This window comes from Oryctolagus cuniculus, chromosome 20 (genome assembly GCF_051225735.1).
Source record: "Oryctolagus cuniculus isolate XC-2025 breed Fujian yellow rabbit chromosome 20, ASM5122573v1, whole genome shotgun sequence".
Lineage (NCBI taxonomy): Eukaryota > Metazoa > Chordata > Mammalia > Lagomorpha > Leporidae > Oryctolagus > Oryctolagus cuniculus.
This window is the reverse complement of record NC_142886.1, coordinates 18,049,491-18,072,211: the sequence shown is the minus strand read 5'-3', so window position 1 is coordinate 18,072,211 and position 22,721 is coordinate 18,049,491. Positions and strand designations below refer to the sequence as shown.

Sequence of the window (22,721 nt, the reverse complement as noted above, 5' to 3'; positions counted from 1 at the left end):
GTTTTTCTCCTGTTTTGTTAGCTGCTTCTCACACTCAGCATTGTCTAAGCTGACCTCTAAATGTTGGCATCACTCAGGAACTGGCCTTGGATTCACCTGTCTTCCAGGCAATCCCTCACCCATTCCCACAGCTTCAGCAACCCCACTTACACACACGAGTCCCAGATGCACACTTGTAGAGCAGGCCGCCCCTTCAAGGCCCAGGACCACATAATCAACTGCCTACCTCACAGCTCCACCAGATGTTTCACAGCACCTGCTCAAGTACTAAACTGAATCCATGATGCCTCCCTCATGCGTATTCCTTCCCTCGGGAAAGGTGCACCCAGTTTCCCAAAGCAAAATCAGCGAATCATCTCTGCGATTTCCCTGTATGTCACCACCTACAGCCAAACGATCACCAAATCCTATTAATCCTGCCCCCTAAATCTCTCTCATATTAACTGATATCATATCCTCTGCATCAATACTACAGTAATAATCCAAGTCACTGGCCCTTCTGTCTGGAATAATAAAGTATCTGACCAGTCTTCATGAATATGTTCTTGCTTTCTCGTTGTTTAAAAAAAAAAAAAACCACATATTACATTGTACTCTTTGATAAGAGTTCCCATTGCTCCAGGAATGGAGTCCCAAATCCTTCACATGGTCTGCAAGGCCCCAAGGACCTGACTCTGGCTTCTTCTCCTGCCACTCTCTTCCTCGTGGCTGCGTTCCAGTCACACAGCTTAATGTTATCACCAGACAAGCACCATTCCCTTCCCCTGCACAGGCCTTTCCAGTTGCTGTTCCCAATGCCCGCGATGCTCTCCCTGTTTCCCTCCCATGCCTTTCTCTATCTCTTACCTACTCGTTCTTCACATTTTAGTTGAAGTGTGGCTTCCCAGGGAGGCTTCTTGGACTCCCAAACTAAGTAATGCCCGTTGTCACTGAATTTCAAAATTGCTTGTACCCTGCCAGCCATATGGGAGTCCTGGATTGAGTTCCAAGTTCCTATATTTGACCTGGCCCAGCCCCAGCTGTTGCAGGTATTGGAGGAGAAAACCAGCACACAGAAGATCTCTCTCTCTCTCTCTCTCTCTCTCTCTCTTTTCCTCTGCCTTTCAAACAAACACAAATAAGTTTCAAAAATATTTAAGATTAAAAAAATTGGAGAATATTATAATTTAATCATGAAGCACTCAAATAAATTCTACCCAAACATTGGTAAAGGGCAGTCTTATGAATTATGAAGTATCACTACTAGGTGCCTGGCCTAGCAGTGAAGCCAGCATTTAAGATACCCATGTCCCACGATGGAGTACTTGAGTTCATTTCTCAGCTCCTGCTCCTGAAGCCAGATTCTTGCTAATGTGGACCCTGGGAGGCAGCAGTGATGGCTCAGATATTTGGATTCTGCTACCCATGTGGGAGCTCTGGATTGAGTTCCTAGCTCTTAGCTTCAGCTCCTGGTTGCAGCGGGCATTTGAGGAGTGAACCAGCAGATGAGAGATCTCTTTATCTGTAGATCTTTGTCTCTGTCCCTTGCCTCTCAAACAAGTAAATAAATAAATAGGAAGAAATATCACTATTGGCTCAGAAAAAAATCAAAACTTCCTATTGCTTGCTAATTCCCATATTTAGACTGTCTCCCATGAGATTATAAACTACAAGAATTTTTCAAATATACTATCATTATATTATCACATACACTATCACTATATACTATAGTAGAAAGTTCAACTATTTCTGAGGTGCTCATCTATTTTTTGTTTTTGCCTCATCCCAAAAAGTTTTTAAATGAGACAAAATCAGCGTCACAATCAAATCATATTAGAATAGAATAGAAAGAAAGAAAATGATAGATAGATGACTGATAGATTGATAGACATATAGATAGATACCGTTTTCATCTGTGGCGCACAGGCCTTGCTGACCATGCACAGAAGTTCATGGACACCTCGGTAACTCAGGCCAGTCACTTTCATGAGCTCCAGTGGAGAAAGACATAAAAAGTCCTAAACAGACATAAAGAGAATATTTTAAACACCCATGTGTAACAAAGATATTGATACTATCTGTGAGTAAATAAAGTGTGGTATTTGTAACTCAAGGATGTATGTGTCCCGTAAGGTATTTCCTCCCAAAAATGCCTTAACTAGAAAAGGCAGGATAGCGTGGCCCTGCCCGCTAATTCTGGCTGAGCTGGCATTTACACAGGACACATCCAGTAACGCCCCAGACAGCCGCAGCCAGGTTCATCCGAGCACTGCACTCAGGCCAGAGTCCGGGCCCAGATACACATCTAGAGGGCCAAAACGTGTTCCTTTTTAAACGAAGAGCTGCTCACTCAGACAAGGAATTTGATATATGAGAGAATAAAACTGACCACAGAACATAATGTTAAATTTCATACTTCTAGGAACAGAGGAACCAAAAATACCTTTAATGCACACTGCAATTTTTTAAAACAGCACCATGCTCTGAAAAATCTGTTTTATTAAGGATAAAATCCTAAGGTAAAATCTCAAATCTTATTTGTCCTAAGAGAAATTTGCTCTCATTATTATGTTTCAAATGTAAACAGGGAGAGGGGCAGCCAGCGCTGTGGCATAGTGGGTAAAGCCACTGCCTGCAGTGCCGGCATCCCATATGGGTGCCGGTTCAAGTCCTGGCTACTCCACTTCGAATCCAGCTCTCTGCTATGGCCTGGGATAGCAGTAGAAGATGGCCCAATTCCTTGGGACCCTACACTCACGTGGGAGACCTGGAAGAAGCTCCTGGCTCCTGGCTTCAGATGGGCACAGCTCCAGCCACTGTGGCCATCTTGGGAGTACCAGTAGATGGAAGACCTCTATCTCTCCCTCTCTGCCTCTGCCTCTGCCTCTGCCTCTCTGTAACTCTGCCTTTCAAGTAAATAAATAAATCTTTTAAAAAATGTAATTGGGGCAGGCATTCGGCCTAATGGTTAAGCCACAACTTGGGATCCTGCACCCCCTATCCAAGTGCCTGGGTTCAAGTCCCAGCTCTGCTCCTGATTCTACCTTACTGCCCATGTGCATCCTGGGAGACAGTAGTGACGGCTCAAGTCCCTGGGCTCGCGGGATTGTGTTCCTAGTTTCCAGCTCAAGCCCTGGCCCAGCCGAGGTGGGCATTTGGAGAGTGAACCAGCAGGTGGGAACACTCACTCTCTCTTGTTCTCACTCTCTTTCTCCCCGCTTCTCTCTTTCTCTCTCTCGCTGTATATGTGTGTGTGTATCTCCGTCTCTCAAGTAAACATTTTTAAAAATTAAATTAGCCTATGGAAAAGCAGTATCATTTATTTTTTATAAACATGTTTTCATATTTCCATTTTAAGAGTCATTAAGGAATAGTTAATTTGTCCATAAAATTTCTCAGTGAAAAAAATCAGATAAATTTTACCTGACAGGTGACAATGCGATGCCGGCTGAGACGGTCACACAGTTCTGGGGATAAACCCACTCTTCTTAGTTTCTTACTAGCCATGCCTCCGGATCCAGCAAAAAAAATTAACCCTGAAAAAAACATGAAAATAACATAACCCATAGTGTTTGGCCTGTTGAAAATACCTTATAAACTAAAAATTCGGCCGGCGCTACAGCTCAATAGGCTAATTCCTCCGCCTGCAGCGCCGGCACACCAGGTTCTAGTGCTGGTCGGGGCGCCAGATTCTGTCCCGGTTGCCCCTCTTCCAGTCCAGCTCTCTGATGTGGCCCAGGAGTGCAGTGGAGAATGGCCCAAGTACTTGGGCCCTGCACCCCATGGGAGACCAGGAGAAGCACCTGGCCCCTGGCTTTGGATCAGCCTGGTGCGCCGGCCGCAGCGCGCCAGCTGCAGCAGCCATTGGGGGGTGAACCAACGGAAAAGGAAGACCTTTCTATCTCTCTCTCACACTGTCCACTCTGCCTACAATAAAAAAAAAAAAAACTAAAAATTCTTCAAGCTTTTCCATATGCAAAAGGAATCATACAGTATTTAAAACATTGCTGGTAAAATATAGGAAGGCTATAGAATTCTTCCAAATGATTTAAGTAGAAGAGACAAGAGCTTGTCAAACATTCCCACAGGGAAACAGACAACTTCAGAATACACAGACAACTTCAGAATACACATTTCACACAATTCTTTGATACACATTCCATGAATACAACACCACTTCACATTTGTATACCATCTTAAGCTGCCAGCATCCCATAAGGGCACCAGTTTCTTACTTGGCTGCTCCACTTTTTTTCTTAAAGATTTATTTATTTAGGGCCGGCGCCGCGGCTCACTAGGCTAATCCTCCGCCTAGCGGCGCCGGCACACCGGGTTCTAGTCCTGGTCGGGGTGCCGGATTCTGTCCCGGTTGCCCCTCTTCCAGGCCAGCTCTCTGCTGTGGCCCAGGAGTGCAGTGGAGAATGGCCCAAGTGCTTGGGCCCTGCACCCCATGGGAGACCAGGAAAAGTACCTGGCTCCTGGCTCCTGCCACCGGATCAGCGCGGTGCGCCGGCCGCAGCGCGCCAGCCGCGGCGGCCATTGGAGGGTGAACCAACGGCAAAGGAAGACCTTTCTCTCTGTCTCTCTCTCTCACTGTCCACTCTGCCTGTCAAAAAAAAAAAAAAAAAAAAAAAGATTTATTTATTTATTTGAAAGGCAGAGTTACAGAGAGGCAGAGGCAGAGGTATACAGAGACAGAAAGGTCTTCCATCCACCGGTTCACTCCCCAAATGGCCACAATGGCCAAAGCTGTGCTTCTTCCCAGTCTCCCACACAGATGCAAAGGCCCAAGGACTTAGGCCATCTTCCACTGCTTTCCCAGGCCAAAGTGGAGAGCTGGATCAGAAGTGGAGCAGCCAGGTCTCAAACCAGCACACATATGGGATGCCAGGACTGCAGGCAGCTTTACCTACTACACCACAGCACCAGCTCCTGCTCCACTTCTGATCCAGCTCTTTGATAAACCGCCTGGGAAAGCAGAAGAGGATGGCCCAAGTCCTTGGGCTCCTGCACCCATGTGGGATTCCTGGATAAAGCTCCAGGCTCCTAGCTTCAGCCAGGCCTAGCCCCGGGCCTTGCAGCCCATCTGGGGCATGAACCAGCAGATGGAAGATCTCTTTCTCGCTCCCTCTGTCTCTCCCTCTTTCTCTGTAATTCTGCCTTTTGGGTAAATAAATAAATTTTTTAAAAAATATTTCAATGTATTTATAAATTTTTTTGAATCTGTAATGAATCTTCAGGGCATATTTCCAAACAATTCCCACAACATCTTTATTTTCATTGCAGTGTAACAATAGTGGCTAAATTTACTGAACACCTACTACATGCCAACCACGGTTCCAAAACATCACCTGAATTATCACATTTAATCTTCTCAATAGCCTCATAGGAAAATACATTATTGATCCCTTTTTACATAAAACTAAAAACTAAAAGTTGGTCAAAATTAACTGGTCTATTATTATTCAGAAAAAGGGGCGGGCGCCGCAGCTCAATAGGCTAATCCTCCGCCTTGCGGCACCGGCACACTGGGTTCTAGTCCCAGTCAGGGCACCGGATTCTGTCCCGGTTGCCCCTCTTCCAGGCCTGCTCTCTGCTATGGCCAGGGAGGGCAATGGAGGATGGCCCAGGTGCTTGGGCCCTGCACCCCATGGGAGACCAGGGGAAGCATATGGCTCCTGGCTTCGGATCAGTGCGATGTGCAGGTCGCAATTCGCCGGCCGCGGCGGCCATTGGAGGGTGAACCAATGGCAAAAAGGAAGACCTTTCTCTCTGTCTCTCTCTCTCTCACTGTCCACTCTGCCTGTCAAAAAAAAAAAAAAAAAAGAAAGAAAGAAAGAAAGAAAGAAAGCAAGAAAGAAAGAAAGAAAAAAGAAAAGAAAGAAAGAAAAAGGAAAACCAGAAAAAGTTTCAGAATTTGAAGCCTGGCAGCCCGGCTCTGAGAGCCATCTTCTTAACTATCACAGTCTATTGCAAGTGCATTTCATATTTAACCTTGCCTTTTTCTAGGAGTCAGAACCAACCTTCAGAATGAAATGAGATTTTACTACTACAGAGTTATTTATAATCTCACAATGTTCCTTATTATACTAGCTGTTTGCATTCCCACATGCAATTAAATTCCACCCTTGCTGTGGTACTTGCTAGTGGCAAATGAGGTTCATGAAATATGTCTTTAGAGAACTAAAACAGAATCCCCAGGACTCCCCTAATAAAGTATTCAAACAGGAGGCTGTGGGCCTCACTCAGCTGGCAAAGTATCTTCCCCAAAGAGTAAAAATTGTTCCTTGGTCCAGGCAATGGAGTGAATTAACAAAGAAGTAACATTTGGGACAAAGTGCACACTGAGAATGTAAAGAGTTGTTTGGTTCCTACCATACGGCCCAAACTTCCATTTCATGCCTGAGCACCCAGAATCAGAGCAAAACTCACTCACTCCTCTCCATGGAAATCTGGAAGCTTCTGTTACTGTGTTCTAACATGTTCACCCACTGAGAGGCAGAAAGGGCTTCCATCCACTGGAGTCCAATTCAAGCTTCCCACACGGATGACAGGAGCCGATCCCTGGGGCCATCACTGCCACTTCCCAGTCTGCATCAGCAGGAAGCTGGAGCAAGGGGCACTGCCAGGAGTGGAACCCAGGTCCTCCAACATGGGATGCGCGTGTCCCAAGAGAAGGCGTACCTGCTGTGCCAATGGCACGCCCCAGGAATTCACTAGTATTGATTTCTGTTTCCCCAAAAGATGGTTGATCAAGTGACAACTGCTAGAGCATTGCACAGTGGTTTTTTTAGTTCCGGGCAGCGACACCACCTAAACTGATAAATTCAATCAGAAATAATAGAACTGTAAATTCTAAAATTACAGTAACAATTCCTGCCATCTCTGCCTTACTAGCACCACTCCGTTACCTGCCTGACCTACTGTATACTGCTCCTTGTCACTCCCCACCCCACCGAAAGAAATCCATTCTCCACTCATTTGTGCCTTAACTTATTCCTTCCACAGACATCTCTGAAACACACAGATCCCCTCCCTTTTAGGGATTCCCAGTCAAGATACAAAGAGATACAGACACAAGTTACTACAGCCACGCAATACATATGTAAATGCTGTTTAAATGTGCAGTGGGAGCAGGCCTCACACCAGCAGAGTTGCAATCCTACCAGAAGTCAAGTTCATCCTTTAACCCTTCCCATGGAACCACTGGACACTAGGATACATTCCAAACTCCTTCGATCACGCAAGAACCCTTCGTGTACTGACCCCTCACTCCCCTGGCACTCACACATCAGACTGCAAGGTTCAGATCCCACGCAGCCTTCCTGGGAGTTACTTTACCCCCTGGTATCCTCTCTCCCCGTCTATAAAACAAAGATGGTCTTAATACCCACTACACAGGATTGAAATAAGGGCTCGGGTTGCGGGGTGGTGGCAGGCACACTGGGCTCAACCATAGCACTCACGACCACTAACGATTCATTCAGCAAACAGGACCCGCGCTCCAGGCACGTCAAGCACCCACCCCGCCACACTGCCTGCCCAGAGTCACCCACTCCCGCTCCAAGGTTCTCATCACACTTGGTCACATCTGCAGGAGAATCTTAATGTTTTATCACGGCTTGCGGATTTGTCTTGTCCACTAGAACGTACAAATTCCTGCTGTGTAAATGCGCATATTGGAAGTGAGGGAAGATACTCACAGCCCTGGAAATAGAACCCTCTCCCCCCCACCACCACGAAGAAAAAGAACAATCTTCGTGCTAGATGTGCAACGAAAATTGTCAAGTAACAATAACAGCTCATCTTGTGTGAGCCTCCTCACGTGCCAGCCACCGTTCCGAGGGCTTCCAATAGTTTACATTGGAATCCTCGGGCACTGAGCCGAGAAACGTGTGCAAAGTCAGGCTGCTGCTGACAGTGGAGCCCACATTCGAGTGCAGGGGCCGGATCCCGGATTCCACGCTGTTTAACCTCCTGGAGCAGGACAGAACCTAAACCTCTCCTGACTCAGTCCCCTGCTTAATCCCCAAACTGCGACAAATAGGAAACGGGCTAAGTTGGGGATCAACAGGCGAAGACATCACCTAGAGTCCTCCAACTTTTTAAGATTTTCTTTCTCCAACAAACGGCAGCTTCCCGTTATCTTCCCCCATCCCCAAAAAAGCCCGAAGTCCCGAATCCGCTGCGGCGCTCTGGTAAGAGTCCTAGGAGCTGGAGGGGGCGTGCCAAGAGAAACTCCCCGTTCCCCTGAAGCAAAACCCACGAGCCCAAGGAGCGAGCACTAAATAACGAGGACGCCCCACTTCCCCACACCTGCCCCTCCACACACACACACGCACACACGCACGCACACACGCACACTCGCCAAACTGTCCAGTACCGGGTCTGCAGCATCCAACTTTCAAAGTTGCCCCCGCCCCTCATAGAGTTCCCGCGGAAAGAGCCGGAAAGCAACAAGCGGGGCAGTGGTTGGGTCGCCCCCCTCGGATCCTGTCCAATCAGAAACAGACACTGGCCCGGGTTGCTTCCGCTGCTTGCTGGGAAATGTAGTTCGCGCTCTAGAATCGGCCTACTAGCTGGGAACCCAAGTCAGTTTGGGTGATTACCAAAATCCGCTGGGAGCTAGGGAGATTATCAAGGAGAGTGTGACGCGTGAGAAACCTTCGCTTGGCATTTTCTCCTTTCTTTCTTGGAACACTACTTAAAAATTTTCTGATGAACCACAAAATCTTCTAAGTTTTCTAGGAAATAAATGACAACCACCTGCCATAGAAGTTTTTGGAAGTGAGCTTTCTGTTTGTTTTAATTTGCTTTTCTCACCGCCTTTTTGGAGACAAAATCATTTTTTGGAAATACTTAAAGACATTGCTCAAACTGAAACAAACATACTAGGGAAAACAGAATTGTAATTGAAGAAGACCATCAAAACCAAACAAAATTTGATGGGAAGGCAGCTATGATGAAGAAATCTATAAATCATTGCTTTAAGCCTTGGTTTCAGACGATGACATTTGTGAAAAGCCTTTGCCCATGTCTCCCCTTGTGTATACCTATCATTTAGCCTACTGTGTCTTTTTTTTTTTTTTTTTTTTTTTTTTTTGTAGAGTTATAGACAGTGAGAGAGAGAGACATTGGTTCACCCCCCAAATGGCCGCTACAGCCAGGGCTACACCAATCCGAAGCCAGAGCCAGGTGCCTCCTCCTGGTCCCCCATGTGGGTGCAGGGGCCCAAGCACTTGGGCCATCCTCTACTGCACTCCCGGGCCACAGCAGAGAGCTGGACTGGAAGAGGAGCAATCGGGACTAGAACCAGGGCCCATATGGGATGCTGGCGCCACAGGAGGGGGACTAACCAAGTGAGCCAGGGCGCCCGCCCAGCCTACTGTGTCTTAATTATTGGCCCGCACCCCCCACCTTGAGGAGAGGGTCCGCCTATTATTCAACTTGTCTAATACACCGTTCACTTAACAGTGGTCGGGTGACAGCGCAAATAAAAGCACAGAATGAAGCAGAAGACGAACGGAATTCAGATTGCAGAGTTCAGGATTATAAGAGCGCCGAGTTGACAGAAGAATATGGAAAGAGCACCCAGGTCTCCTGCCTCTGGGTGTCCCCAGAGCCTGGCCAAGCCATGTCCCTACTCGGTGCTAAAAGTTGGCTTCAAATGCTAGGGGTGAAAAGAGAAAAAATAAAACGAAAAGACTCAGTTCTCCCTTCCACCTGCTCAGCCAAGTCAGGACTGATAGAGAGGACAGTTTCGTACCGCCGTAGATCTGAGCTTCTTAGAGTTCCGTGGTCTTAAGAGGCTAAGTCACGTGATTCAAACAAATATGGCACCTTATTTGCATTTTTGCTCTATTCGGCCAATAGGAGTGGCGATCTCAGTCGTCACCACCGCCCCCACACCACCTTACCGAGCTGGATGCGGTCACCTGACTGGGCTCAAACATGGCTGCGCTGAGAGCTCTGTTTCTTTGGGCGCCGGTAACAGGTGAGTGTCAGACACCCTGAGCAAGCGGGAGCGCACCCCAAGACCCTCGCAGGGGAGCGTCCCTGCGCCCCACCCCCTCCACCTCTCTCCAGTTTTGATACAGACGCCTCTCCTGATTTTCAGTCCTCTGCCTTAACGGGAGGGTCAACCTGGTGAGGTCCCTGCTTTATTTCTCCTGCTTACGGAGGCGACCACCTGGGGATCCGGAGCCAGACTGCGCATAAAGTTGAGGAGGGATTACGGAAATGGGGTTGCAGGTCTGTGCCTCAGGCTAATAAAACGATTAATATTATTCAATATAAGTATGCTCGCAGAGAGGCGGGATCCACCCCTTGGAGAAAGTAGCTGTTCTCAAAAAGACATAGTAGCGTGTCAAGTTAAACTTAAAACGGTAATGAGGAAAGTGAACGGTGCCTTTCCCCAGGCAGGCCAGTAATTCCTGGTTTGTCTAAATGGAGTTCCTTCCGCTCTGACTCTCGTGTGTGCGTTGTTTCTAGGAGGTACTCCACGAATGAGAACATTGAAAATGTGTTTGGCGTAACTCATCCCTTAATCTCCCTGCACTCTGTGCTGGGAAAAATGAGTCATCCCTTTGGAAAAGAGGAAGCTGCTTCCCAGAAACAGCTTTTTGGATTTTTTTGTGAGTGCCTGCGGAGAGGAGACTGGGAGCTGGCACGGGCATGCGTACCTCAACTGCACGAGGGACAAGGGGATGTCCCCAAGAGGGTAGAAGACATACTTCAGGCGCTGGTGGTGTGTCCAAATCTGCTGAGGTAAGGACTCTCCTCCCGTCTTGCCAGGGAGTCACAGGGCAGGAGACACCTCTTGGATACTGGGGCTCTGATCAAGCGCCCCTCTGAAGAATTAGCAGAAGCAGAGTGTATCTCCCATGTGTGAAACGGCCCATTACTTAGTCAGCCTTGGCTTGAGGCTATCACACGGAACTGGATTTGAGCCTGGCCACCAGAAGGTGCCTGAAACCACCTTTTTGTTTTGTCATTTGAAGTGGATGGGGGAGTTGCTTTGAAATGCATTTTCTTTGCCTTCCAAAAAAAAAAAAAAAAGAAAGAAAAGAAAAAAGGCACACCCTGCTCTCTTCTTCCTTATGAGTTTATTGCTAATGCTGTAACTTTAGCAAAGAAAAGTGAATTCTTTACAACTTTTTAAATTTTTTTGTTAGTTTTAAATTTTTTACTTATTTATTTTCATTATTTATTTGAAAGGCAGAAACTGAAAGATCTCTCATCCTCTGATTCACTCCTCAGATGCCCACAACAGCCAGGGCTGGGCCAGCCAAAGCAAAGAACGTATTCCAAGTCTGCCATGTAGGTGGCTGGGACCCAAGTATTTGAGTGGGCATCCCAAGGGACATCTTAACCACTATGCCAAATGCCCTCCTGGCAACTTTTTATTTTGAAACAATTATAGACTCGCAAGACATTGCAAAAAATAATGGAGTCCACTATACTCTTTCCTAACTTCCCTGATTATGACATTGAAATACAGTAGCAAAACCAACTAATTACCATTGGTGTATTACTGCTAACCACACTACAAACCTCACTTGGTTTTCATCATTTTAAAAAATCTTCATCTAAGCCGGCGCCGTGGCTCAATAGGCTAATCCTCCACCTTGCGGCGCCGGCACACCGGGTTCTAGTCCCGGTCGGGGCGCCGGATTCTGTCCCGGTTGCCCCTCTTCCAGGCCAGCTCTCTGCTATGGCCAGGGAGTGCAGTGGAGGATGGCCCAGGTGCTTGGGCCCTGCACCCCATGGGAGACCAGGAAAAGCACCTGGCTCCTGGCTCCTGCCAGGATCAGCGCGGTGCGCCGGCTGCAGCGGCGGCCATTGGAGGGTGAACCAACGGCAAAAGGAAGACCTTTCTCTCTCTGTCTCTCTCTCTGTCCACTCTGCCTGTCAAAAAAAAAAAAAATCTTCATCTATTTTTTATTTGCAGTTCTATATAGTTCTGTCCATACATAGATTCATGCAATCCAATTGTAATAAAGACACAGAAATGTTCCATCACCACAAAAGAACTGCCTCACTTGCTTGTGCTCCCTCTTCGTCTTTGCGCTACAATCCCTTTTGTCTCCTGGCAACCACAGTTCTCCATCCTAGATTGATAACAAGCAGTGCTATTAACAACTAGTGGTTTGGGAGTCACATTCACTATTTTAGCCTTTCCCTGGCTAGTCCTTACTTTGACTGTTCTGTTATACCGTGTAAGTTCTGTGTTAGCACATATGGACTAGAGAAACTTAAATGATTCCTTCTTTTAGCTTATTTTTCTCTCTTACGTTTGGGTTCTAATTAGTTATTGTCTAAATTTCTAACTTCAAAGAAAATCTTAAGAATTTTTATAACCCTATTTTCAGTACATATTTTTAAAAGTTTTTTTTTTTTTTTTTTTAATGGGGCAGGCATTGTGGCACAGCAGATTAAACATCCCACACTGGGGTGCCACTTCAAGACGGTTCCTACCCAGCTTCCTGCTAATGCATCTGGAAGGGTAGGATGCTGGCCCAGGTGATTGGGTTCCTGCCGTCCATGTGGGAGACCCAGATGGAGTTTCCAGGCTCCTGGCTTCTAGCTGACCTGTCACAGCCCCAGCTGTTGGGAGCATCTGGGTAGTGAACCAGCAGATGGAAGATCTCTCTCTCTATGTCTCTGTCTCTCCCCCCACCCCCGCCACATCACTCAGCCTTTCAAGTAAATAAATAAATAAATCTTTTAGAACTTTCTAAAATAAAATTCCTTTTCCCTTTAAGACTGATTTGGTTTCTATTCAATAATATATTTTAAATAGCATCAACTATTATGGATTTTTCTGTATATTTTATTTAAAAATAGACCAGATAGGGGAGTAAAGGAGGGATAGAGACCTGTTTTTTAAGACTTATTTATTTGAAAGATTTACAGAGAAAGAGGGAGGGACAGAGAGAGAAATTTTCCATCCACCAGGTCACCTCCCAAATGGCCACAGTGGCCCAGGCTGAGCTAGGCCAAAGCCAGGAGCCAGGAGCTCCATCTCGGTGAGATCTTTTTTTTTTTTTTCCCTTTAATGAAGGCCAGTAGCTTTGTCCTGGTTGTAATGTTTTATTGAACTGTCATATACTTCTGAAATTTCTCATTAGAACTTGCTTGTTCAGATTTAAAATAGACTGAGCAGTGAAGCATAAACCATGGACAACAAGAAAAGGTCAGTAGAATTCTTTCTTACAAAGTTTTTTTTTCACCTTTTTCAGGTGTGGCCAAGATATTAACCCTCAAAGATTAGCATGGTTCTGGCTTCTTGTATTGGAAAAATGGTTGGCCCAGGAAAAGGTAAGCAATTTGGCTTTTACATTTTCCCGAGGCCAGGACTGAGAAGTAGTTATGAGATTTCCCTTCTGTCTGGCACTTCCTCTGTTATGAAATTGGTCATACTCTTCTCAGTACTGACAGTGAGAAGTGCTTAAGTTTTTATTGCTGTCTCCTTACATTAATTCATTATTTCACTAACAAACATTGGCATTTAATACCATTTAAGGTGATTCCATTTTGTTAAATACAACGACGAGTCTTGTGCCTGAAGGGAACTTTGCAGAACTCTGTAGAAGTGACAAGATAGTGGCCGGCGCCGTGGCTCTCTAGGCTAATCCTCCGCCTTGCGGCACCAGCACACCGGGTTCTAGTCCCAGTTGGGGCACCAGATTCTGTCCCGGTTGCCCCTCTTCCAGGCCAGCTCTCTGCTGTGGCCAGGGAGTGCAGTGGAGGATGGCCCAAGTGCTTGGGCCCTGCACCCCATGGGAGACCAGGATAAGCACCTCGCTCCTGCCATCGGATCAGCACAGTGCGCCGGCCGCAGCGCACCAGCCGTGGCGGCCATTGGAGGGTGAACCAACGGCAAAAGGAAGACCTTTCTCTCTCTCTCACTATCCACTCTGCCTGTAAAAAAAAAAAAAAAAAAAAAAAAAAAAGTGACAAGATAGTAAATAATAATATGAGCCCATAGCATTGGGATCTGGTCAACACCCAAATAAAAGAATGGGCTGATCTGATACTTAGTTTTCCTTCTAACAAGTTTATTTTCATTATCCAATATAGTGAAATCATATGTCTTTTTTTAATGTTTGTTTATTAGAAAGGCAGAGTTAGAGAGAGGTAGAGGCAGAGAGAGAGAGAGGGAAAGAGGTCTTCCCTCTGCTGATTCACTCTCCAGATGGCCACAATGACCAGAGTTGCACCAATCTGAAGCCAGAAGCCAGGAGCTTCTTCTAGGTCTCCCACGTGGGTATAGGGGCACAAGGAATTGGGCCATCTTCTACTGCTTTCCCAGGCCATAGCAGAGAGCTAGATTGGAAGTGGAGCCTCTGGGACTTGAACCAGCGCCTACACGGGATGCTGGCACTGCCGGCAGTGGCCCTACCCACTATACCACAGTGCTGGCCCTCATATAGCTTTAAGCTCCACTAAAGAGTAACTTAAGAATTCACATGAAAGTTACCAACTGTGGAATCATAGAGATTGAGACAGGGATTTGGCATAATTGTTAGGATGCCACTGAGGGGCCAGCATTGTGGCATAGTGGGTGAAGAATGCTGCCTACAATGCCAGCATCCCACGTGGACGCCACTTCAAGTCCTTTCTGCTCTACTTCCAATCCAGCTCTGCGGTGGCCTGGGAAGGCCGTGCAGGATGGCCCAAGTGCTTGGGCCCCTGCACCCACGTGAGAGACCTGGAGGAAGCACAGCAGGAAACTGGATCGGAAGTGGAGCAGCCGGAACACGAACCGGCACCCATATGGGATGCCGGTGCTGCAGGCAGCGGCTTTACCTGCCACAGTGCCAGCCCCATGCTTTTTATTTTAAAGAAAAATTTCCACTATAAGCCCTTTTAGAACTATATGTTAATCATCAGGAACTGATATTCACTAAAGGAGTTTCTCAGAGACAATTTCATGCTGAACCTGAGACCTTATGATTAAGTCAGGAACTTTTGACTCAGAGTAGAAATGACCTGCCCAAGAGCATCCTGTTAAGTAATACAGCAGAACTGGAACTGAAACCAGGGTCTCCTGACTCCCAGTCCTCTGCGGTTTCTACCTCAGCATCCTTTTTTTAGCCCGTATGGACTTAAAGTAAAACACTTCAAATTCTGTTTTTTAAATGTCCATAATGTTGCCGATTTTTTGTTGTTTTTGCTTCCCTTAGTCCATCAGAATCCATTTTGTCTTTAGTTCCATGTCTGCATAACATTTATTCTTCACACATGAAGGGATTTCAAAAAGTACATGAAAAAATAGAACTAAAAAATAAGTTTACTTGGGCATAAAAATTTTGAAATCTGTGCATCATTTCTTTGTAATATGCATTTTTAATGAACCTTTTGAAGACCCCTTGTAAGCATGGATTTCAAAAAATGTTTTGTACCATAACAAACTTCATTGTCTCCCCAAGCTTTCTGAAGTAGCCTCATGGCTCTCAGAAACTCACAGAAATTACTGATCTAACTGTATCACTTACTCAGGCTTCAGCCAAGTGTATAGCAAAGAGAAATGACAAGAAGACTTGCCAGAGAGGAAAGAAAGAAAAGCAAGACTGAAAATCAGTGACACACGAGATAACTGAGCGCTAGCTGTGGTTTCAGATTTAATAGAGGAAACTTGAGCTCAAATTGTAATACCACAGAACCTTCAAGGAGACAGATTTTGTTACTGATTAAGGATCTCCCTAGTACAAACGTGGAATGTGTCAAACCAAATGAACTTTGCCTCAAGAGGAGGCTGCTTGCTTACTTTATGCCTGATTGGTGGCTTCCATTCTGTGTGGTTGCTCAACCCCATCAGGCGGTGGACTTCACTTCTCTGGATCCTCAGCCTAGACTAAGAGTTGTTCTTGTTTTTCCTGACCTATCAGATCTCCAGTGCCTTGCTTATTGTAACAGTTGTGGGAATATTTTGTGCTCCTCGGAGAATTTTAAAGTGTGATGAGTCCCGAGACTTTGTGCATCTTCTCTGATGGGCTCTACAAGGCCAGACGTTATCCTAGAGGAACCCTTTTCTTCTGGGAATTTCCTGGTTGCCTGTCTTTTCCAGATTTTCCAGATTGCCAACGTCTGCCAAAAACATCTTTCTTTTTTTCTTTTTTTCTTTTTTTTTTTTTTTTTTTGATTTGAAAGGCAGAAAGACAACAGTGATAGAGAGAGCTCTCCCATCTGTTGGTTCACTCCTCAAATGCCTGCAACAACTGGGGCTGGACCAGGCCAAACATGTGAACCTGAAACTCAATCCAGGACTCCCATGTAGGTAGCAGGAACACAACCAGTTGAGCCATCACTGCTGTCACTGCTGTCTCCCACAGTGTATGAAAAAGATGATGGTGACCATTGTTGTGGCATGGCAGGTAAAGTTACCATCTGGGACGACAGCATCTCCTTTGGGCACCGGTTCAGTTCCCAGCTGCTCCACTTCTGATACAGCTCCCGGCTAATGGCCTGAGAAAGCAGCACAGGATAGCCCAAATGCTTGGGTCCCTGTACCCATGTGGGAGACCTGGAAGAAGCTTTTGGCTTCAGCCCGGCCCAACCTTGGCTGCTGTGGCCATCTGAGGTGTGAACTAATGGGTGGAATACTTTTATCTCTCCCTCTCTCTAACTCTTGACTTTCAAATAAATAAATAAATCTTTTAAAACGAGAAAGAGAAGCAACAGCAGCAGCAGGTGGATTTAGCAGCCAGGGCTCAAACCTTGGCACTCCAGTATGGGATACAGCCACTGTGCCAGTTGCCTGCCCCTCCTTTATTCACTTTTGCCTTCAGCCTTTTTATCTTGTAGTGCGTTCTCTCAGCCTGCATAAGCAAGTGTGCAAAGATTAAGCTATAGAGATGTTCATTGCTAGTCTGCTTCTAATAGAGAAAAACTGGAAACAAATCAATGTCTGTGATACAGGACCGGTTAACAAATGGCAGTAGATCTATTTGTAAAATACTGTGCCACTATCCAACTGTATGCGGCAAGTGAATTTTCAGGATGCTTATGCTCTGCTATGTAGCAGGAAAAAAGCAGTTTAGTAAAGAGTACTTTTGATATATATATGAATAGATATGCAAAGAAAATGGTCTCAGATCCTTAGACCATAGAATTAAAAGTTCTTCAGTGGGAAAATGATGATCTACATATTTAGTTTTCTTAGTTCCATATTCTAATGTTTCTACATTGAACATACTTTGCTTTTTCAAAAGAAATCTTCGTTAATTGATTTATTAATTTAATTTACGGATTTGAAAGGCAGAGAGAGACATATAGAGATCTCCCATTCACTGACTGACTCCCCAAATGCCTACAACATTGGAGCTGGGCCAGGCCAGGAATTCAATCCATCCCACTGTAACCACGGCAGCAAATGCTTGCCCTTGTGCCTTGCTATTTTTTTGTTTTGTTTTTTGTTTTAATCTCAGATTTTTATGATTATTCCATTTACTCTTTACAAAACCCAATGAGGTAAGCACTGTTATTATCCCTGCTGAATTAGGGAAGAAATTAAAGCTCAGAGGGGAACCGGTTTGCCAACTTTACCCCAGCACTCATCAGTATCCCTGGGATTTTAACCCAACATTCTGACTCAGGAGCCCTAATTACCACACTGTACCCTTGGCCTGCACTAGGATTTAGATGCTCTGCACTTCGGCATTTCACAGCTTCACGTCCTCCAGAAAGTCTTTGATCATTTCTGAGCTTTGGTTCCTCTCCTAATAAAAGGGGAATTTCTGCTGCACGAGATCGTTATCAGGATCCCATGAGGAAATGGAAGTGAAAGCTATATAAGAACCTCAGAATGTTGTCAAAGCACCCAGGATTATTTTTACTATTGTCCTAATACTTTATCTTCTGTTACCTTTACTTCCTAGTCTTTGCCATAAAGCCCTTACATTTCAGCGCAAGTCTTTGTTTCTCACCAGGATTTAAACACCAGTAGTAAAGCTTCTAGTAGTTAACATGTACTCAGGGCTTAGTAGGCACCATGCACTGTGTTAGTAAACTCTACATTATTAATCCACTTTATACTCAGAAGAATCACTTTCTTAAAAGAGTTAACTTTACCCTGATTTTCTTTTTTTTTATATAGAAAGCTTTTGTTTAATAAATATAAATTTCATAGGTACAACTTTTAGATTATAGCGGTTCTTCCTCCCATACCCGCCCTCCCACCCCCAAACCATCCCACCTCCTACTCCCTCTCCCATCCCATTCTTCACTAAGATTCATTTTTAGTTATCTATATATAGAAGATCAACTCTGTACTAAGTAAAGATTTCAACAGTTTGCACCCACACAGATTCACAAAGTCTAAAGTACTGTTTGAAGACTAGTTTTACCACTAAATCTCATAGTACAACACATTAAGAACAGAGGTCCTACATGGGGAGCAAGTTGTTGATTTAACAGTTGACACTCTTATTTATGATGTCAGTGATCACTCAAGGCTCTTGTCATGAGCTGCCAAGCTATGGAACCCCTTTGAGTCCACAAATTTCGACATTATTTAGACAGGGCCATAAGCAAAGTGGACGTTCTCTCCTCCCTTCAGAGAAAGGTACCTCCTTCTTTGATGGCTCCTTCTTTCCACTGGGATTTCACTCACAGAGAAATTTCATTTAGGTCATATTTTGCCACAGTGCCTTGGCTTTCCATGCCTGAAATGCTCTCATGGGCTTTTTAGCCAGATCCAAATACCTTAAGGGCTGATTCTGAGGCCAGAGTGCTGTTTAGGGCATTTGTCATTCTGTGAGTCTGCTGTGTCGCCTGCTTCCCATGTTGGATCGTTCTCTCCTTTTTAATTCTATCAGTTATTATTAGCAGACACCTGGTCTTATTCATGTGACTCCTTTATCACTTAATCCTATTTTTATGATCAGTTATGAACTTAAATTAATCACTTTAACTAGTAAGATGGCATTGGAACTTGCCAACTTAATGGGATTTGGAGTCCCATGGCAAGTTTTTAACATTACCCTTAGGGGTAAGTCTGAGGAAACATGTGCCGAACTGTACATCTCCTCCTTCTCTTATTCCCTCTCTTATTTTTAACAGGGTTCAATTTTCAATTGGATATAAACACCTAAGAATAATTCTGTCTTAAGTGAAGAGTTAACCAATGGTATTAAGTAGAAAAAGAAAATAATAAAAAGAATAAAATAGTAAGCTGTTCCGTGACAGTCAGGACAAGGGCTGATCAAGTCATTGCTTCTCATAGTGTCAGTTTCACTTCTACAGGTTTCCTTTTAAGTGCTCGGTTGTCAGAGATCAGGGAAAGCATATGATATTTGTCCCTTTGGAAGGAAGGCCTTTCTCTCTGTCTCTCCCTCTCACTGTCTGTAACTCTACCACTCAAATAAACAAAATTTTTAAAAAATTAATAATGTCACTGGTAAGAAATTTAAGCTATTCAGTCTTTTTATTTTTTTTAATTTGACAGGTAGAGTTATAGACAGAGAGACAGAGAGAAAGGTCTTCCTTCCATTGGTTCACTCCCCAAATAGCCGCTATGGCCGGCGCTGTGCCGATCCAAAGCCAGGAGCCACGTGCTTCTTCCCAGTCTCCCATGCGGGTGCAGGCGCCCAAGCACTTGAGCCATCCTCCACTGCCCTCCCGGGCCACAGCAGAGAGCTGGACTGGAAGAGGGGCAGCCAGGACTAGAACCCGGTGCGCATATGGGATGCCGGCGCCACAGGTAGAGGATTAACCCAGTGAGCCATGGTGCCAGCCCCCAAGCTATTCAGTCTTTAGATTTCTAGATCAAACCTTAAAATCTTAAAAAAAAAAAAAAGGCTACTTACAAACCTTAAAATTGGAGATCTCTGTTTTCTCTTAATCCTCATTAGAATTCCTAACCTTAAGCTTCCCAGAATGGATTTCTTCCACCAGCTTCCTATCACAGGCAGTATACTAGCATTCTCATGTGGTGGTGTGTCCTTTAATAGGGAGGGGCATGGTGAGAAGAAATAAGGTTTTAGACCCAGAATGCATTAGAGCAGGTTAATAATCTGGTGTGGTGAATGGCACATCAATGGAGGAAGTATGATCCTGTGTTCTAAACTTCCCACCCCATCACAGACTCTCTGTCTCTCTCTGTCTCTCTCTCTCTCTCTCTCTCTCCCCCTACCCCCCCTCCCTCCTCTTTCTCCCCGCCTCCCCTTCCTGCAGGTACTCCTTGCCTTCCAGTAAAACTCATCTTTGGGAAGCTTTAACCAGAAGCCTCTCTAGTTACAGATATCTCTGATTTAAAGTAGTATTTGTCAGGATCAGTCCCGAACTCTAATCCTATTTATCTGTGGCTGGAAGAAGGAAGACTAATGGAGGTTTAAGGAGCAAGTGAAAGGAAGTTCCTGTGAAGCAGACCAGTGCAGGAAGTCAGAAGCATTCTCTGTCTCTGTGCTTGTGGATGTCTCGTTAGCAAACATCGGGATCCTATTTTCATTTTGATGTTTGAAACAATTGGGAAAGGCTTCCTAACCATTTCACCTCTACCAAAATTTTGTTTTGAAAATGCAGAGCTATGTGCTCCAGGTTTGTTTGATTTAGAAATGAAATGATGGGCAGGCATTGTGGCACAGCTGGTTAAGCCACTGCTTGGGACACCATATCACATGTCAGAGTACCTGGTTCAAATCCTGACCCAGCTTCCTGCTAATGTGCCTGGAGACAGCGCATAATGGCCCAAATGCTTGAGTATCTGCCATCCACATAGAAGACCTGGTTGGAGTTCCTGGCTTCAGTCTGGCTTAGCCTTGGCTGCTGCAAGCATTTGGGGAGTGAACCAACCATTGGAAGATTTTTCCCTTTTTTTTAAGATTTATTTTCATTTATTTGAAAGGCAGAGTTAGAGAGAGAGGAGGAGAGACAGAGAGAGAGAGAGAGATCGATCTTCCATCCTCTGGTTCACTCCCCAACTGGCCATGACAGCCGGGGCTGGGCCAAGCCAAAGCTGGGAGTCTGGAGCTTCCTCCACGTCTCCCATCTGAGTTCAGAGGCCTAAGCACTGAGCCATCTTCCTCTGTTTTCTCAGGCACATAAGCAGGGAGCTGGACTGGAAGTGGAGCAACCTGGTCTCAAACCAGTGCCCTATATACAGGTTGCTGACATTGCAGGCAGAGGCTTAACCTTCTAGGCCACAACACCAGCCCCAGAAGATCTCTCTTTGCTCTCTCCCTCCCTCTCCTTTTCTGTCACACTGTCTTTCAAATATATAAACAAATCTTAAAAAAAAAAAGATTAAAAATATATAGCACATAGTGGCATATAATAAATGTTTAATAAACTTTGTATTCCTCACACTTTTCCTTTCCAACTAGACTGCAAAGGATAATGAATATCAAAAAGAAGGTTGGGACCAAACAAGTATCAAAGAAGAGTGTTATGGACACAATTAGCTGGTTTTGTTTATAAAGAAAGTATCTCAGAACATACCCAGGAATTGAGTGGTTAAGAGTATTTTATCTTAGAGAAACTGTGGAAATCTGACTAACTGGAGAGAAATATTTACTTATACTTTGTTCACTAAAGTATATGCCTAATCTCTGTGCTTCCTTCTTATGATTCTTCTAGAAATTACTCCCAGTTTTTTTCCGAAGAAAGCTTGAGTTTCTTTTACTGTCTGAAGACCTCCAAGGTGACATTCCAGAGAACATCCTCAAGGTGAGAGGGCCCTCAAGGGGCCATTGGCCCAGGGTTGGAGTCACTCAGTTTGCCCAGCTTCCTGGGACCCAGGACCCTGGAAGATGTTACCTGTACTTTGCTGAGGCAAGGCAAGGTGGAGGCCCCTCTAAGGGAAGTGTAGAGTTGGAGTACATTTATATGATTTTAACATTTTGAGTTGGGTTATCCAGAATACTTTAGCTAGGGATTAAAGATATTTCTCATTTCATGTAGAAGGAACCCATAACTTAGATTTAAACTAAAGTGTTGGCTTTACCAGTAGACAGCAGGGAATGTGAAGGGAGAAAGGCACTAATATTTGTTGAACAGCTTCTCTGTAACAGAGGCACTGAATACGATATAGTTGATCCTCACAACCAGTTTCTGGGAGCAAATTCAAACTCAGTCTTAACTATGTGTCTATAGCAAGTATCACTGACCACTTAAGGGCCTGCAGTATGCCCTGAGGCTCAATGCTCTTTTCTTAATGAGCCAGCCATTAGTTAATTAAAGACATATTTACAGGGCCAGCCCTTTGGCATAGTAGGCTAGGCTTCTGCCTGCGGCACTGGCATCCCAAATGGTGGCGCCAGTTCGGTTCATGTCCCAGCTGCTCCTCTTCCTATCCAGCTCTGTTTATGGCCTGGGAAAGCGGTAGAATATGGCCTAAGTGCTTGGGCCCCTGCACCTGCATGGGAGACTCAGAAGAAGCTCCTGGCTCCTGGCTTTGGATTGGCCCAGTTCCAGCCATGGCAACCATTTGGGGAGTGAACCAGTGGGTGGAAGACCTATCTCTCCCTCTTTCTGTATGTAACTACCTATCAAATAAGTAAATAAAATCTTTTTTTAAAAAAAGACATATTTACAGGAGGATTTTTAAAAGATTTATTTATTTGAAAGAGTTAAAAAGAAAGAAGAAACAGAGAGTTTCCATCTGTTATTTCACTCCCCAGATGACCACAACAACCAGGATTGGGCCAGGCCAAAGCCAGGAGCCAGGAACTTCATCTGAGTCTCCCACATGAGTGGCAGAGACCCAAACACTTGGACCATCTTCTGCTGCTTTTCCCAGG

General features: G+C 45.1%; 2 protein-coding genes across 39 annotated transcripts in view; one reads left to right on the top strand and one right to left on the bottom strand.

Annotated features, from left to right (window-relative positions):
• Positions 1 to 9,820, bottom strand: part of RAD51B (RAD51 paralog B) — a 657,779-nt gene extending 647,959 nt beyond the window's left edge. For 18 of the 33 annotated variants that reach the window (XR_016226494.1, XR_016226495.1, XR_016226493.1 and 15 more), the window contains exons 1-4: positions 8,363 to 8,495; positions 7,268 to 7,343; positions 3,403 to 3,515; positions 1,884 to 1,997 (exon numbers count right to left, since the gene is read on the bottom strand). Coding sequence is in view for 27 of the 33 variants with exons in the window: in XM_089322153.1 (XP_089178279.1) it covers positions 1,884 to 1,997; positions 3,403 to 3,515; positions 7,268 to 7,271 (231 nt within the window). In the remaining 6 variants the exon portion in view is untranslated. Of the gene's footprint in view, positions 1 to 1,883; positions 1,998 to 3,402; positions 3,516 to 7,267; positions 7,344 to 8,362; positions 8,496 to 9,702; positions 9,725 to 9,745 lie in introns of those variants that run through there. The other 15 variants (XR_016226497.1, XM_002719555.6, XM_089322162.1 and 12 more) reach the window with 6 other exon arrangements.
• A 26-nt stretch (positions 9,821 to 9,846) lies between these two features.
• ZFYVE26 (zinc finger FYVE-type containing 26) overlaps positions 9,847 to 22,721 on the top strand; it is a 76,739-nt gene continuing 63,864 nt past the window's right edge. For 4 of the 6 annotated variants that reach the window (XR_016226489.1, XR_016226490.1, XM_017349400.4 and 1 more), the window contains exons 1-4: positions 9,847 to 9,973; positions 10,471 to 10,746; positions 13,221 to 13,299; positions 21,559 to 21,648. Coding sequence is in view for 2 of the 6 variants with exons in the window: in XM_017349400.4 (XP_017204889.3) it covers positions 10,553 to 10,746; positions 13,221 to 13,299; positions 21,559 to 21,648 (363 nt within the window). In the remaining 4 variants the exon portion in view is untranslated. The remainder of the gene's footprint in view (positions 9,974 to 10,470; positions 10,747 to 13,220; positions 13,300 to 21,558; positions 21,649 to 22,721) is intronic. The other 2 variants (XM_070065134.2, XM_089322143.1) reach the window with 2 other exon arrangements.